The sequence below is a fragment of the Sciurus vulgaris genome (genome assembly GCF_902686455.1).
Source record: "Sciurus vulgaris genome assembly, chromosome: 9".
NCBI lineage: Eukaryota > Metazoa > Chordata > Mammalia > Rodentia > Sciuridae > Sciurus > Sciurus vulgaris.
The window spans coordinates 64220650-64239728 of NC_136469.1; the positions used below are offsets into that span (position 1 = coordinate 64220650).

The 19079-nt window shown below is 38.5% G+C and overlaps 1 protein-coding gene across 1 annotated transcript in view; it reads left to right on the forward strand.

The window, feature by feature from the left end:
* LOC306670170 (netrin receptor UNC5C-like) overlaps positions 1–19079 on the forward strand; it is a 356297-nt gene that overhangs the window by 313574 nt on the left and 23644 nt on the right. The window contains 4 exon segments of the mRNA XM_079154743.1: positions 1073–1160; positions 10580–10748; positions 12947–13100; positions 13103–13179. Of these exon segments, the coding sequence (XP_079010869.1) occupies positions 1073–1160; positions 10580–10748; positions 12947–13100; positions 13103–13179 (488 nt within the window).

Genomic DNA, 19079 nt, shown 5'->3' on the forward strand with positions numbered 1-19079 from the left:
GTTGCATCAGGCTCATTTGACATATGCCATTTCCTTGTTAACTATATGTTACTCCAGAACAAGAACACTACCTTTTCCTTCTTGGCATTCACAATGGTGCCGAACACTTTTCTCACAAGGATACTCTATAAATCATCACTGAGCTGAATTGAAGTGCATTTCATGGGAATGAAATGATGGAGCCAAACACCCTCACAATGCTGACCGCCCTGAGTCACTCCATGATGATGGTCAGTAGTGCTGTTCAGCAGTTCTTACAGGCTGGACCCCAGACCACCATCATGGGCAAGACCTGACAACTCATTAGAATCTCCCACCCCACCCCAACATTTTCAGTCAAGAAACTCTGTAGTAAGGTCCCCTAATCTGTGGTCTAACAACCCTCCAGGTGATCCTGATGCAAACTCAAATTGCAAACGATTGCTGCGTGCACAATTAGCTTAGAGCACAGTTCAGTCCTGTAGCCCTCCTACAGGACGCCAATTAGCAGCTAAGTAGAAATGTTTTCACTGGCTGTGACTAAGCTCACAGTTCACTTTCTAGAGTTATGTATAACAAAAGTACCTCAACAATTTTTATTCCATTATAGAATACATTGATGCTCACCAGATATTTCAGAAATAAATCTTTTTTGATATGGCTAAGGTTGTCATTTACCTGACTTTGAATCTTGTGGGAATTTTTTTTTTTAATTAGAAACAATGCATCATTACTGCTATTTGAAAAAGTTTATAGCAGTTTTTGGTTTTCCTCTTGTTTTACAAGGAAAACAACAGTGGAACCATCTGTGTCTTCCTTAAATAAAACCAGAGTTTAAAAAAAATTGCATCATTTCTCTAAGTAATTCAATAACAGTTCTGAGGGCACTGTGGTAACAACTGGGGCCAATAAGGAAGGAAAGCCGGGCAGCTATGAGTACTTCACATGTCTTTGGAGAAGAAGAAGCAGTCTTAGGGCTGCATGATCACAGAATTTCCTCATTACCTTTTGCTTGCTGCAAAGGCATTTCTTTCTAGAAGTTTCCTTTTGATTCACAGGTCTTATACAACTTCTTTTTTCTTTTGCTACTCAGGAGTAAGCTTGCTGATTCCTGCTGGGGCCATTCCCCAAGGAAGAGTCTATGAAATGTATGTGACTGTACACAGGAAAGAAAATATGAGGTAAATATGCTTTTTTTCTCTGATGCACTTGACTTTACCAGTCTAACTTGGAGGAGAATTGTACAAAAGAAAGGATAAACACAACATATTTTTGTCTTAAGTGACATACACTTTTCTCTAGACCTGCAAAAGGTCAAGTTATACTTCTTTTTATCCTTGAAGCTTCTGACACTTTTGCAGATTTTGAAGACAGGTGGAATGCCAAAGATCTTTTTTTCTAAGTGGACATGTGGCCATATTAACAGGAAAAAAGTGGCCAAAATATGATCCCTGGATTGTCCAGAGACATGTGTGAGTTGACACAGAAACATTGACTTCATGTGGCCCTATTCAGGAATCTAGTCTGTTCCCAATACAGGGTTAAAGTTTGCAAAGGATTAGACACCCATAACCCCTGACCCGCCCCTCCTAACTCAGTCCAGCACAGACTTTTACCCAGAGCGTTTGTGACTCTCTTCCAATGGGTTATCAACTCCTTTCTTATGTTTAACACTTATAAATTCCAAACCCAGGTCTTCCTAAGTGGGTCAAGGGTTGGTTAAAACTAGATGGAGTCAAAACGTTGCATTTAGAATGGGTCATAATCACTAAGATAAAATTATTTTGAGTAAAACTAATACAAGGTGCTTAAAAGTTCTAAATTGAGTTTTCAGCTTGGTGTCTAACAAATCATAGATGGTCTTTCTCAATCTGTTCCCACATAAAGTGTGTGTTGAATAGTCCTTTGGAAGCCTGACTGATGCTTCTGAGAAACACAGACATCTTCAAATAAAAGATGCTGTTAAAATGAAGACCCTTATCATGTAATGACCATTGTTCATCATAAGGGGAAAGGCGTGGGCTCCCCAACCCTGAGCTCAGAGTACAAAGAGTGAGTGACAAATGTAGAAGTAGGTTATCATTATCACGCATTAAGCCTTTTCTCTAACCCGCTCTCATCCTCAGAAAAACATCCATTTTTAGTCTTGTTCTTCAGTAGCTGAAAAGCTCCTTTATTATGCACTCAGGTGGAGAGATAGGTATTTATAATCGGTATGACCCAGAACATTTTTTTCCTCAGGTGGTGTACTTTCACCTACACAAACAATAACCAGAGTAAAAGAATAATAAAATTCCTTGAGCATTATTCATGCCTTAAATTTGAGCAACAGAAGGTCACTTAATGCTTGTATTTACCTACATCAAATATTCAATTTTTTCATTCCCAGTGCAAAGCAACATTCACAGGCCCTCAGAACCCCTTCTTTTGCAGCAGAAGAAAGAAAATTAGCAAATTCCAAGATCTCTTTATTTTACTCATTTTTTTTCCTCTGTGCAGAGTTAAAGTTAGCATGAAATATGTCCATTCATTAATGCCTTTGCCAACATGGACAATTGTTTAAGTAGAAATGAATATTGACCTGTGCTTTCGGAGAAACCATGAGGTGCTGATGGCCTCCTACAGTCATCTGATTACCATTATCTTCAGCTGAAGAGCAGACCTTAAGGGGCTATTGCAGGTGCAGGCTGAAGCTGAACGATGTGTAACTCCTCTGGTTTTCCTTTCCAAAGTTTAGTTGGCATTCTAACCAGGATAGTTTTGCATTTAAATGAAGGAAAGTGAAAGCAGAAAATTGATAATGATTGCTTTTAGGTTCCATTGTCTTTAACTATAAAGAAAAGAAAATAATAAATCACTCCTTGCTCTGCCTAACACCTAAAGTTAGATGCATAGGGATTTACTCCACTGAATTTGGTGTGCATCAAAGAAGTCCTGTTAATAAAGATGATGCTGACAAAGCTCAAGATCTCAAAAGAAAATGTGCACCAGAGACCACGAAACAAGGAACAAACACGAGAAGATGACCGTCTCAGATAAATAAGAAGTCCTCTTTCCACTAATGTTCCATTGTGAAATAGATGCATTTTTCTTGAAAAAAAAAAAAAAAAAAAAAAAACACAATGGCAAGAACATGCTTTAGAATATAGTAAAAATGCAAAGCATTGCTGCCATTTCTTCAGCATACTCTGCATTTATTCCTCAGTGCAGCTCTGCAGGTGATGAAGAGCTTCACTTTAAACATAAAGAAACCATGGCTCAGGGAAATTAAGTCATGTAGTCAAGATTTTCCAGTTAGTAACTGAGGTTAGAGAATTCAAACCCAGGATCTTCTGACCTCCTGTATAGCACCGGCACTAAGCAAGCCTCTGCTTTCTTATGATCCTGCATTATGGACATGCTGACTGTTGCTCACCAAAGACCCTTTCCATTCTCACATGATATGAGATGGAACTTCTCTGGAGGAAGATATGGTGAGGATCAGGAGACATGGGTGTCATTTCTAAGATGTATAGGAAAATTCTGAACATTTGCCTCCATTCTCCCTCTTTCTGCATCCAAATATGGGTGTGTTTCTTTTTATTGCATCCAAAAATGGGTGTGTTTCCAGCTGGATGGTATCCAGCTGGTCATCTGCTGATGTGAATTGTCTGACAAGAGGCATGAACTTAATTGCATGTGGCATAGTGAATGTGACAAGAGGGGTCTTATCATTACTGAATATTCTCTAAGAGACAGCGCAGGCTGGTGCATGAATAGACTGAAAGAGACAGAGATGGGACATGCCATCTCTGACCAAGGAGGGTGCAGAGTCCCAAGGCTGCACAGAGATTTCTTCCTCTCCTGCTTTACAGATCTGGAGAGGCTACACAGCCTCTTTCCCCTGTGGATACAATTTCCATTACTAATGTACACATGTGGCCCTTTTTGCCTTGTTTCTAGTAACAATTTTAAAAATTAGTCTAAGATTGAAACTTTGTCCTTTGTCAGCCCTTATGGCAAAACAATTTGAGGGTAGAGTGCTTGCTTAGCATACCTGAGGCCCTGGGTTCAATCCCCAGCACTGCAAAAAAATATATAAAAGTTAATTTCCCCTTTCCTTTGTATTCTCCCAGTGGTTTTATCAAAAGGCAAGCAAAAAGAAAAGAAAATCAATTTAGAATTTCCAAATATAAAAGTAAATAGAAAAACAGAACTCTTTTTTGTAAACTGTAGGGAACCACAGAAGGCTTCTGGGCAGCCAAGTGACACAGGAATAGCGGTGCTTTTTAAAGATTGATCTGCAGACAGTGTGATCAAATTGATAGAGGAAACAGAAAGATACTTCCTGAAGACTGGGTGCTGGGTTCTGCTGTGGCATCAATCTAGGTGTGAGGAGAGAGGAGAGAGTGAGGCAGCCTAAGTCTGAGAGGATAGAAACTGAAATGTGTTGCAGAAGGGAAGGAATTTCGCCACTGACCAGCAGTGTTGAGAATTAGTGCACAAAATTCATTGAGGATGCAAGTCCTGGGCACTGTGACAATGTGGAGAGCAACAGAAGAAAGTGGTCAGAAGCAGCAAGCATGGCCTACAAGCAAGAGGTGTTCAGGATGTAAGTGGGGACGAGGAATCCACTAGAGACACACATGGGAAGTCGTGGCAGTGGATGAGTCTGTGACAGAGAAAATGTAGGGATGGAGAGAAGAGAACTGGGAAAAGAACTTTGGGAAATGTTCCCATTCAGGTTTGGGTGTGAAGAGAGAAAGTAAATTGAACTTGTAAGGATAAGAAACTAGATAAGGAGTTTGCATATAGCACTGCATGTAACATTAAGGGGCTCCTCAGTGAATATTTCTGAATGAAAGAATGAATATTTGTATAAGGTATATGTAAATTAACTACAGTATAAGGGGGTCTCAAAAAAACAAAGAGAAAGAGCTTCAAAATGGAGGAGGTGGAGACGCTAAAACAAAATGTTAAGAGGAAGAACAATGAAAATTACACATTTTATATATGTATTTGTGTGTGTGTGTGTGTGTGTGTGTGTGTGTGCGCGTGTGGTTAGGTAGATAAATATAGTTTGTCAGTCACCTGTACAAGTGACATTGGTAACCATTAGATTTTTTTTTTTTTTTTTTTTTTGCAACATTTCTGTAGAAATCACTTCAGAATGGGTTAAGGTGAATTAGGGAAGGCCACCAAACCTATCATATATATCTACAAAATATAAATAGTAAAGTGTGTGTTAGGATAAAGTAGAAGGCCAAAATTCTCTTAGGTAAGTAATCATGCAGAAGATCCTTTTGTTTTTTTGAACATGTTACAGTTTGGAATTTTGTAAAATAGTAGTTAACATTTCTCAGTGACACTCAGAATCATTTCTCCTTTTTGATAAAGAGAATCCTTTCTCATTCATGAGTCCCAAGTTCCTGCATTTGAAGGAATAACTATAAAAAGACTAAAGGGTAGAGGCAGTGGAGGCCAGGTATATGTAAATGTCATTCTCTCCTGATTTTGAATAGTGTTTATGTATTGAAATCCACTTACAAAGAAATGCTGCAAGGTGGTTTATAAAAACACATTCTTTCCTATTGGTCTCAATGGAAGGGAAGAACTTAAAGAAGTAAATGGAAAAAAAAGATAAGAAAATGGGGAAAATAAAGTTATTAAAGATAAGATAAAGTCAGGTGAGCAGCTGGAATATAATAGATTTGATGTAATTCCCTGCACATTCCCTGGTAATAGATTGTGAATTGACTGTTTCCAAGCTTTCAAAAGGGAAATGTGAAATATACCCAGAAGCTCAATTATCATTCTCTGTTTCTTCAAAAACAAGACATTTTGACAACCAATAGCATTCTGAAAATAAAAATAGCAATGAGTTTCAAGGTCTGCTTCTATTAGTGTCCCTCAATGGAAATGGATTGTCTAAGGTCCAAGCACACATTCAGTAAAAGAATCCCACAAAACCCAGCCATTCCATCCAGAGCACAGTGATCGGTTGTTCTGGCTTCATCCAGGGATAGATTCTGCTTGTCTGGGGAAATGGTGGCATGCCCTTCATAGTGACTTCCATAAATATTTTTTTTGCTCAATTGAGTTTCTGATAGCAAGTGAGTTAGATATTGCCTGTCAGGTACCTAGAGTGCAAATATTTCAAGTTGCCAGTTATGTGGGAAGGCGTGTGCTTGAAAAGGCAGCTGAGCCTAGGGTGGGAGTGTCATCCCAAGAGACCTAACAAAGATGTGCATTCACAGAAGGCATCTCATGTCTACACAGAGGTCGATGGAGACTGATTCTTTCCAAGGAGTTTTGCTCTAACAAAACCGACAATAAAGTCCTACACCCATTGTAAACAACCCAAAATACACCACTGTGTGAAAGAAACAAAATGACTTGTATTTGAAATCTGGCTTTTTTGATGCTTAGCTCTGTGTCCTTAGGCAAGCATGTTAACAGCACTGGATTTCAGTTTCCTCTACTGGAAAATAATAATAATAATAATATAAATACTTTACCTTACAGGTGAGCTATGAGCAACAAATGCAATTGCTCACATGGAAGTTTTGTAAATTATCACTTCTGTGTTGAAGTTTCCTCACTGATAATAGCGAGCAAAAACTGAAAAATCTTTCTTAGAAGAAACAAACTCTTTGTGGACTTTGTCATAGAGGTCTCAGGACACAGTCAGCATTTACCATGATATTGTCCTTGTTAGTCTTTGAAAGACCTCTAAAATTTTAATCATTGTTCATTGCTGAATTTCTACTTAATTGCTATTTCTGCAGCTAATTTTTTCTCTGTGTTCATCTCCATATCATCTGCAATTAATATTACAGATTGTTTGCTTAAATAGCTTAGATAACACATGAGACTTGATGGAGTGAGGCCCTTCTCTACAAAACATGAATGAGAGTTATATTTAATTTCTATTGTTTTATGTATGCTTAATATCCTACCTTTATATAAATAAAGGAAAAGTGAATATAGATACTGTGACCTTTAGTTTCACAAAGTTAAGCCTTATTTTAGTCAGTCTTCCTATATATGCTCAGAAATGGTTCCAATTTCAAACTGATTTCTTTCATCTTGAAAGCATTTGAGTGTCTTATTATTTCATCTTTGTTTTTCATCCCGTTATGAATTCCACTTCACCACTTCCCTATTCATTACATTCTCCCACCTCACTGGGTTAATAAATTCTTTTGACACCCATTGTCCCTCCTTCCTCCCCCTTCCCTTGCTATCCCTCCTGCAAGAGCAGTGCCCATCAATATTGCATGCCAGTGGTGTGCTTGGAGAATACCAGTCTGACAGATTCCCCAACCCAGCAGGGAATCTTCTGCTCCCTTCTGTTCCAACTCAATGACAAGAAGAACCCCTGCCTCCTATCCTTTCTGCCTTCAAGCACTGGCTGCTGACACCAGACTGAGAGACAGATGTTTCCAATCTCCAGCTATATTGCAAGGGCCACTTGAAATGGATTCCACTTTAGGCTCCTTCCTCAAAAGTTTAATACTCATTTCTCTAGGTACACTTGTAACTAAAAGGTAAGAGTAGTGCTCAGGAAAATGCAATCATTGAAGATTTTTTTTCTCCTTGGAAGGAAAAATAGAATTAAGCAATAATAAAGTCACTGCCTAAGGCAGATAGTGTAATATTAACTATGACAAAATGAAAGCAAAACTTCAGTCATGTAAGAGAATGAATTTCAGACTGGAAAGACAGAGGACAAACTGGGTTAAGAGAAAATGAAAATCAAAGTGGGAAAAGGGATAGTAATGAGGTCTCAAGCTGCTGCTGATAACCTTATGATTTGAAATATGAGTACATTTCCTAGTACCTAGAAAACTTTAGATTGAATAGAGAAAACTTTGTTGTTATTCACAGAAAATGGAGATGATATTAAAAGAATAAAAGTAGGTAAAGCTTGTTTGGGGTTTCTAAATAGGAAGAGAGAAAAGACATAGCTTGGTGGATCCTAGTGCAATTTTAGAGTTAGAGAGGAAGCAGTGATAACCAAAAGAATAATAAATGCCAAATTTTAGTTCATTTTTTGGAACCGATAATAATTGTCAACTGTGATCACTCCAAGATTTGACATTGTTTGGGAGTTATGAGGTCAGCTACTTTGGTTTTGTGGCTACTGATAAAAGATACAAGACTCTTGGGTCAGAGACAAAGGAGAGCTTTATTAGTCACAGCAATCATGTTATCCAGAATATTATCTTTATGTGCTAGTTTCCTGAGCCCAAATTCTCAAAGGGTGATACAAAGAGCATCAGATGACATCTACACACTTAAGAGTTGTATTCCAGTAAAGAACCTCTGAGCTTAAGGTACCTGAGGCTGTTATGAGAAGGAAACCTGCCTGTCATTTGCTCCAAAGCAAACACTACCTTTATATTCCAAGGCCACAAGCATCCTTGAAAAGACATTTAAGAATGCACAGTAACATGAGAAATCCATGGAGAATTGTTTTCCAACAATATTAAAAAAATAAATAATAGCTACTATCATTCATTGAGTGTTAAATGAGGGTAAGCCAGATAAACTAACTTTTAGTTGCTGTAATAAATAATATATAAAGTATAGATAAAGAATAGAGAAAAATCAATTTCAAGTGGCCATTGCAATTATAAGGAACTTGATATGCCCTTTTTAATTTCTATGTGAATAAGATGAAGGGGATGTCAACAGGACAATGTACATTTTAATGGGTTTATATTTGGTTGAACTCAATAACTCAAAGGTATTGATGTTATATGGGAGAGAGTTTTCAAGTGGTGTCCTTGAAAAGATTCCTGTCCTTGCCTTATTCTTGTGTTACAATGTTATCAGTGATTGTGATGAAAGCACAATTGGAAGGTATATGAGATTTATGAAGGATGAAAGACTGGCAGATAAAACCAATATTTGGAAGAAGGACATAACATTAAGAAATTACTGTGAGACTATTAAGGTAAAATCAAAAGCTTCATATAAATGGCTGTACCTAGATTCAAAAAGCCATTACTACCAACACATAACAATATAAACGAAGCCTAAGCATCTTTCATATTAGGAATACTTAGAGTGGTTAGATTTAACAAATTACTTAACCTCCTTGGGCCTTTATTACCTCATTTTATAAAGGGGATATTTAGCCATGCTATCTGCATCTTCCTCTCTAACTGGAGCCTGCTCAATAATATTTATAAGTAATTACTTGCTTACCAATAATCTAAGGCAACAATTTATGATAAATGAATGTAATTATACATTCCAAATCAAAGATGTAGTACCCCATAGTATTGGAATATTGAGTTCACTTCAAGATGCCTCAACTAATGTGGACCCTGAAACACTGAAAAAATTCCATGTCAAAAGGAAGAAATTTGGAGACCATGGTTTTCCAAGTGATATTGAAAAAAATGAGGATGTTTGGTCTGAAACAAAGAAGATTTGGGGAGATATAACAATCTCCAAATATGTGAAACAAAGTGGGCTAGAAAACAGGTCAAAGATACGTGTAGAGACACTTTAGGAAACCAGATTGTGTTTATCCCAGCTAAGAATCTTTTTTAAAATTTGAGTGTATAATAAACAAGGTGACCATTTGGTAGCAGTGGACTGTCATTGTGGATGTGTCTAAAGCATTAGCCACACATCAGCCATGTTGTCAGAGATTCTTGCTTTGCACAGAAGGTGGGTGCTCAGTGACTTCCTGAGGGATTGTGAAATTCTGCAGGTCCACATTTTCTAAAGCCAGGCTACTGCGACGGTGGCTTGGGCATTGTTGTTAGGAAGGCATGAGTTTTAGTCCCAGCACTAACCAGTACTTATGAGCTGCGAGACAGTACAATCCACTCAACATCTTTGGTATGGCTTCTCACCTACGACTTGATAGGTAGGTTAACTTATCGATTTGATTATTGGTTAAAATCTTGTTGAGGAAAGGATATAAGTCAGTTTAAAAAAATAAGAAAATAAAGAATTTAGATCTTTGAGGTTCTTTCTGCCCAGATCTGAGTATAAAATATATAAATAAAGAAATCTTATTTTAATTTCTATAGAAATACAGCGCTATAGTCTCTCTGGTCATATTTGAAAGAATGAATGTGCCATACTAGCCTGAATTATTCCTGAAAGTCATTTGGACTAAGTTTAGCTCCAGGGTGTCCTCATTCTGAAGTGATTTTTTTTTTTTTGAAGTATTTTTCAAGTTAGGTCCTAAAAACACAAAAGTATTTAAAACCCTGTGAGACCAATGGCAAGTATTATCAGAAAAACTGGTTATATAACTTCATAAGGACTCTGTTCTTTCTCATTCCATCCTGAAAAGTATCAGTACATGAATTCAGAGGAAGCTACCAAAGGCAACCAGTGTCTGAGGGAGGGGATCAAAGAGATGATGGCAAATTCCCTGTTTTCATAGAGACCTTCAGTCTTGGAACTTGAAAGCCTTGGTATAAAGAATATGTCTTCATATTTATTTCTGCCTCACCCCCTACCCACCAAAAAAACTCCAAGAGAAAACTATTTGAACTGTTTGTACAACTTTACATCTCAGATCTCAAGAAGTACACAGTACATAATTACTATGAAACGTCACTGACACAGTTCTCTGCTCTCCTACCAGGCCACCCATGGAAGACTCTCAGACGCTCTTGACCCCTGTGGTGAGCTGTGGGCCCCCAGGAGCCCTGCTGACCCGCCCTGTCATCTTGACTCTGCATCACTGTGCAGATCCCAATACGGAGGACTGGAAGATCCAGCTCAAAAACCAGACAGCACAGGGACAGTGGGAGGTGAGGGGACTTCTTTCAGAATAAAGATGGGGTCCATGCACATCAGTAGGAGTAATTATGGGTGGTCTTCATTTCTAAAGCAAAGTATGGGGGAGAAATTTAGATTATACTGAAAAGGAGAGCGTTCTTGAGTAGTTTATCTTCTGATTGATAGGTATAAAGAAAAGTATGGTAAAGTATTAGCTAACTCATAGAGGAAGAATACTCAAAACTTAGACAAATCCATTTTGGAATATAGATAGTATATATTGATATATATATACATATATGTATATGCACATATGCATACACATGCACACATACGTACACACACGTATTTTTTAAATTTATTTAAATTTGGAGGTGGAGAGTCATTGTACCATTGCACCTTGGTCAGAACATGTTGGGTACTTAATTGCAGACAAGTATTTAAGATACAGTCTTGTGGACTTAACCTGGGAAAACAAAAAGGGTATGTCTCCAAAGCTCTACTTGAACAAAGAGAATCTGGGCCACCTTGTCCCTCTATGGCCATTGCCATCATAACTTCAGGACCTCCAGGGCCTTCAGTGGGCCCCACTCCTTACATCAAAACCTACTGTCACTTAACACCTGTGTCTAATGAATGCACTTATCAAATAATGCCAATTATAGAAACTATAATATGAATTTTATAAAATTAGAAAATATGAAGTTGTAATATACAAAGTATGTTATACTAAACACATGTATACATAAGTAATATACGTGTATAATATGCAAAGTATGTATTTTATATTTTGTGATTAAATATGATATTTTTCATTTAGGAAAGAAATTTTTAAAGATATGAATTTTAAACTCCTAGCATTTTAGGAAAACAGAATTAGCAGAGTAGTGAGGTATCCTGGGATTAACCAGATTTTTCTTTCCATGGATATCTGCTACTCTCAGCCACAAGAGGAGATCATGCTATTTGTGTGTGTGTGTGTGTGTGTGTGTGTGTGTGTGTGTGTGTGTGTGTGTTTGAGAGAGAGAGAAAGAAAGAGAGAGAAGGATACTGGTGATCTAGTGATCTACATACCAATTCCCAGTCTGGTTTGTTTGTTTATTGAGACCAGGTCTTGCTAAGTTTCTAAGACTGGCCTTGAACTTGGAGATCCTCCTGCCTCAGCTTCCCAAGTTGCTGAGATTACTGCCCTGTGCACCACTGCACTCAGCAGAGAAAAGTATATATTAAAGACATGAAGCCTGCCAAATCTTGCCTCCAATACAATGTGGCAAGCAAGTTTATTTAAGAAAAGGAGTGTACTGCTTTGGGAAGTAAAGTTGGCAGGTGAATTTTGAAAGAATACAGTTGAATGGTGTTGCATAATTCCTTAGTTTTTCTAATTTTTTGCAAGTGTGTGGATTTTAGGGGAAAACTTCTATGCTATAATGACATTGCAAAAAGTTTTACTTTTAGATTAAATAAGAAATCATATTAAATCAGTTCTTAGAAACATATAATAAACTAAGTTATACTGAAATCAAAAGGGTAACTTATGAATGTCTTCTGGATTTTCATACAGATTCCAGTAATACAGATTCTAAGAAAATAAAAAAATACTATGTCAGCTAGGCATGGTGGCACACACCTCTAATCACAGAACTCAGGAGGCTGAGGGATGGAGGATTGTAAGTTCAAAGCCACCCTCAGCAACTTAGCAAGACCCTAAGCGACTCAGTGAGAACCTGTCTCTTAACTAAAATATAAAAAGGGCTAGGGATATGGCTCAGTGGTTCAGCTCCTCTGGATTCAATCTCCCATACCAAAACAAAAACAAAAAAAATCGTGTCAAAGACTTCTACATAAAAAACATTATCAGTATATAGGAAGCATAGGAAAAGGCAGGAGGGGAGATAACTATTGAGATTGGAAGTAGAGGGCTGGGCTGTAGCTCAGGGGTAAAGCACTTGCCTAGTACATGTAAGGCACTGGGTTTGATCCTCAGCACTATGTAAAAATAAATAAATAAAATAAAGGTATTGTGTCCGTCTACAACTAAAAAAAGTGTTTGTTTGTTCTTTTTTTAAAAAAGAATAAAAGCAGAGGGATCAAAAGACCTGAGAAAGGAATAGGGCAGGATAAAGAATAATGAGCACTCAGGAGAAGACTGTACTCTATGCACCACCACCCATAGCAACCAACATAACATCCTCAGTGGCTTAGACACTACCGTGTCCCTTGTCTCCCCCAGGATGTAGTGGTGGTTGGAGAGGAAAACTTTACCACCCCCTGCTACATTCAGCTGGACGCAGAGGCCTGCCACATCCTCACAGAGAACCTCAGTACCTACGCCCTGGTCGGGCAATCCACCACCAAAGCTGCAGCAAAGCGCCTGAAGTTAGCGATCTTGGGCCCCTCTGCTGTTCCTCCCTGGAGTACAGCATCCGTGTCTACTGTTTGGATGACACCCAAGATGCCCTGAAGGTAAGTAGCTCCTGCCTGACCTTCTTCTTCACTGCACTCCACTTGTAAGCCAAGGTTTGGCATGGCCTCGCACACCTGGAGATGTGTATGTGCACATGCACCCAGGTGTGTGAACACGTGCATTTGGCCCCAAAGGGTGCAGTTAAAGAAACAGACAAAACTCTGAGGCCATGCTGATGTATGAGCTGTTTCCTTGATGCTGATTCCTCCCAAGGGCTACTTTTGTTTACCTTCCTTGATTTCTTTTAATGAAAAATGTAGAAGAGTTTGGCAAGGATACCCGTGGATGGTAAATAATCTGCTTCCATGTTTATCTCAGCTGTGTTCTTCCTATAAAAGAAATTGGCATAATTGCTCACACTGTATGTTCCTCTTGTGTGCTACTTCATTTATATGCTTTCCCATTCTTTTTACGAGGGCTGTGAGGGAGAGGGTTAGCATTTGACAACAGGCTGCTGCTTTGCAGAATAAATGAGCTTAATTCCTGGTGTGATTATTGCCATTCATTTTATCCCATTTGAAGCTTTAAGGGATATAATAAGTGCTTTTGAAAAAGTTATGATCTAGAAGGAGGAATAAAAGAAGAATGGCAAGGAGATAAGTCAGAATGTGATGAATGCCCCAGCCAAGATGCAAAGTTCACACAAATTCAAGAGACAGAGGCGTCATGTTATTTTGAGGAAGGATGGAAAGAAGCTAACATTGGAAATTGACCAAAGTGGAAGGTAGGGTTTTAACTAAAAATTTAAGATTTCTAGGTGGAGAAAACAGCATGGAGAAATAGAGTAATGACGTCTCTATGCAGTCATATTATTCCAGGAAGTCTAGAGTAACAGGTTCCTACCATTAAGATGGACCTTGACTGTCAGTGAGAGGAGCTGAGGTTCAATCTATTGAGTTCATGAAGATAGAAAGTTTTAAAAAGAAGAAAGACATGATCAGAAATACACATTAGAAATATTAGTTGACTTCAGTGGGAAGAGAGAGTCAAGTTGATAAGAAGAACAGGATGGAGCTGGGGTGATAACAGAGGAGTGAGATAAAGAGAACAGGGGAAAAGTTCCCTGAAGTAGTCTTTATAGGGCCTGGTCACTAACCTCAGCGAGTAGGTTAGAATATCAAATTTGTATCTCTAAGAAAATGGTAGCAAAATCTGGGAACAGGTAGCTTTGAGGTTATGGCCTTAGTTCAGGCTGCTATAACACAGTACCCAGGACTGGGGGGCTTACACAACAGCCTTTCTCACAGTTCTGGAGGCTGTGGAGGCTGGAGATCTGACATCAGGGTGCCAACATGGCTGGGCTTGGTAAGAGCCTCTTCCTGGTTGCAGACTTCTGGCTTCTCACTGTGTTCTCACATGATAGAGAGATAATTAGAGTTTTCTCTAGGGTCTCTTTTATAAGGACACTTATCCCATTCATAAGAGCTCCACACTAATCACCCCACTACCTCAAAGGCCCTACCTCTTAATACCATCACATAAGGAGTTAGGATCACAAAATAGGAATTTTAGAGGACACAAACATTCAGTCTATAACAGTGTTTATTCTTTTATAATACTGAGTTAGAAGTATAAATTGGGCATCAGACAGAGGTACCCAAAGCACAATTAGAAATACAGGTGTGGCCTTGTACCTATTGACCAATCTCTTACAACCTCCACCCTGCTCCTCTCTGGTAGTTACTTGCCCACTCTCTACTCCTATAACATCAACTTCTTTAGCTTCCACATATGAGTGAACTTATGCAGTGTTTGACTTTCTGTGCCTTACATCACACTGTACCCCATAAATTTGTATAATTATTATGTGTCAATTAAGGCAATGTTTAAAAAGTCATACATATGTATTTTTTTTAAAGGAATATGGGTGTGGATTTCTGGACAGAGAGATGGTCTGAGATAGAGATTCAGGAACCAGCCATATTGATGTTTGTCATCCAAGGTGACCACGGAAAATATCAAAAGAGAATAGAGGGAAAGAATAATAATAATAACAACAATGATAGTAATATATTACTGAGAGCTTCCTTACGTGCCAGGCAAAATTCTAAATATTTTGTATTAATTCATTTAATCCCTACAGCAACTCTGTATCATATCGTTACCTCCACTTGACTGAGGTGCTATCCACAGTTGCTTTAGATCACACAGCTATGAAGTGGAGAAAGCACGCTTTGTGGTTGCATCTTTGTGTCAAGTGGAACTGCTTGAAGAGTCATACCCTGGATGACAGGGATTAAGGAGGAGAAAGTTAAAGAAAGATGAGCACCCAGAGGAGGAAGAGAAGGGGAAAATCAAGTCAAGGAAGCCAAGGGAAGAACTTTTTCCTCATGGAGTTTCCATCTAGAGAGTAGTTCTGGGGTTATGAACACTGAAAATAGAATGTGAGGGACACAAATGGAGGCAGAGAGACAAGTAAGGAGCCAATTACAATCATCTGTCCCCATTGTGGATCTGACCAGTCTGGTCCCCAGGGGAGGGGATGAGACCTGGTCAGTTGCTGGATGTATTTTTGATGATCAGCTCTGCAGGATTTTATGATGTGGAAAAAAATTATGTGAAAACACAGCTCTAGTGTAAAGCTTCAGGTTATTTCTTTTAGACCCCTTGCAAATGCAATACTTCCAAGATGCTGTCAGGATAGAAATCATGCAAGCCTTAAATTCTTAGGGAAAGTTATATTTGTACAGGGATCCTGGGATCTGATTAAGACAAATCTTTTTGAAGAATTCCAGGAAAATCATTGCAAAAAGTATACCATAGAAGACCTATATCTTATCTGAAGTGTTTGGTACACATAGTTTATATTCACTCAGAAACTCCTGACCTGTCTCCCCAACAGATACACACAGATCTATTAAAAAATGTAATATTATATAAAACACATTTGATTATGTTGATTAGAAATCCATGCAAATGGTCAACACTGAGACAGACCAATCAACAGCTATTTTCAATGAAACAACCCAAGAGTAGTTTGTATTGTGGTCAATGCTTTCCAAATAGACATTTCTAAATTCTCAGCATCTGGGGATCCAGCTCTTAGCCTGAAACACACATGAATAATGGATGAGGTATTCTTATACCTCATCGACTTTTAATGGTGCAAAAATATCAAAATTCTAGTTATAGGTAAAGGGTCTGTCCAACATACCAAGGACATAGTTTAGTCCTATAGTTGAATTGGAATCTAAGGGTGGATTAGCGGGAAAAGGCCCTTCAATGCTTAAACTTTGCCTTTTTGGCACCCTTTTTACGAATGTCCCCTACTAGTCTCTCTCATGTCCCTGCCTCTCTCATGGCTCTAACCCATAGTACATCACCCCTCCCAAGACCTTCCTCCTCCTTCAGGTCTATCCCACTCCTGTTTCATGTTCTTCCTAAACTACTAGTTCTTTTTCTCAGCACATACAGGAATCAGTGAGGGAGCTTTTGAAAGATTCACTCCAGGGTTCCACCCCAAAGGCTCTGATCTAACTGGCCTGGGTAGTGAAGGCTTTTCTTAATGCTGCCTGTGCTATTCTCTTGTGCAGTCATCCTAAATATTTTTTTTTCTCTTTTTGGAACTTTGATTCTATTAAGGACAGATTTCCTGTACCCTCAAACCGTTCTTTCCCCCATTTCTTTACCTGGCCACATTAACTGCCACTAGATATTCCAGGTCAACAATACCTGCAGTAAAGTCTACACCCTTGAGCTCACTGCAAGGACAAAAGAAAAATTCTTTTTTGGAGGGTGGGTGTGATACTGGAGATTGAACCCAGGGGCACTTTACCACTGAGCTACATTCCTCAGTCCTTTTTATTTATTTTTAATTTTAGACAGGGTCTCACTGAGTTGCTTGAACTTGCAATGCTCTTGCCTTGACCTTTCAAGTTGTTGGGATTACAGGTGGACACCCAGCTAGGATGAAAATTCTAATCATTCTTATACTTCATGATTGCTTCTCTGGCATCTCTCCAATTCACAGGCTGGATCTTTCTTTATTGGTCATTACCTGTCTCAATTCCCTTAGCACAGACCACATCTCTATCCTAGCAAGATCTACCTTCATCATTTTTTCTACCCATTTTATTCCAACAATTCTCCAAAATTCAGTGTTACACTTAAATCACAACCCATTGGCCCAGAGGTATTCTATTCCACCATTCGATCATCCCACATTATGTACCTACCAGTATAAATGTTTTATAGCTTCCATTCTCAGTAGCAACTGCTCCATTGCCAAGACCTCCAATGATGACTGCCTTAATTAATGACCACAACCATCTGACCTTCCCTTGCTGTCACTGATGGTGCACACAGAAGCTGCCTCTGGTTATTAAGGAGAAACTCCCTTAATATTGCCTGGTCTCCTGGTCTATAAAATGACTATAAAAATTCCTCTGTTCTTACCCATATCTACAGGTAACTCACTTCCCTCCTAAAATCACCTGTCATTTTGAACTGCAGCAGGCTTTACTAATTGCCATAGCAATGATGACCTCAAATGGACATGTGCTCCACTAGAACTTTCAGTTCTAGTCTGCTGTGCTGCTATGATAAAAAAAAAAAAAAAATCATACATTTCTGATTGGGTTTAAGCAATGCCTCACCTGCTCCTCCACATATTTTTATTTCTCTCTTCTGGATTCTTGGATTCTTTCACACAGCATTTCTTCCAAGTATCTTCCACTCCCCTAAAATCTTCTGTTGTCCTGCAAGTCCTTCCATATACAGGAATGGCCTTACCTCCCAGTGGATGCATCCTTTCTACCTCCAAATCCTTAACTTCAACCTCTTCCTGTATTATCTGGACTCTGATGAAAAAAAGCTCTACTTCCTTGTTTGTGTGTTAACCCAACTCCTTTGGCATAGCAAGTGATACCCAAAGGTCCTCCCAGGACTTGATAATTTCTTGAAGTTACGGTTGTATGCTGGGGATTCTTATGAATTATAGAAAAAACTCACAGAAACATCATAATAGGATACATATGGAGCCCCCATGGAGCAGTCACTCTCAGGGGACATAACTGCACAGTCGTTGACAGTTATTAGAAAAAGATGGTGGCCCACTGTCTAGAGCTGAGTGTGTCAAGAATATTATCACTTTTTATCATCTCTGGTTATATTATCATATTTATGGATGGGGAAAAAAAAGAAAGTTTCCATATCAGTCATTCTCAAGCAACCCTGGTACATTTTTCCATCTCACATACACTTCTTTGAATTTGGCAGCTCTTGTAACAAATTTTCCTGTATTCTGTTTAAGCCTTGGGGCAAAATGGTCACCTGAAACTTAAAAGCCACACTTAGCATTTTGAAGCATTGGTATAGAATCAGAATGCCAGCAGTGACTGACAGGGTAGAAGTCAAGGCTTGAGGGAGACAGTGGAATTCTTTGATACACCTTTCAGGAGGGCTTTTTCTTATGCATGTGTTTGAAGGACCAATGGGAGCAATGATCAGGTTAAGTTTTCATAAGGAGATAAAGATGCTAAGAATTTTGAGAATAGTTTGGAGTCAACTCAAATAAAGAGGTCAAGTTTATTGAAAAGATGGTGTTTGGTGTATCAGAGCTTTTCTTTTTCCTTCCCTGTCAGGTGATTAAAGTAATAAAAATGATGTTTTCCTTTCATTATTTGTAAAGACTTAAATCCTAGTATAAATAGGCCAGAAATTAACAGAGAACAAGGTTATATTTGGAATAAGTTTAAAAACACCCAAGGAGAAATGTACATCTACATAAAAATCAGTAATTTCTGCCCCACTAAATGAAGGGTAAAATATCTGAGACTCCTTTCATAATAAAGGGGCTTATATAAATCCAGAGATTCAGAACATAAAACAGGAGTTATTTGCATAAAGTGTGGATAGTATGAGATTTTTGTTGAATTTCTGACAAATATATTTATGATAT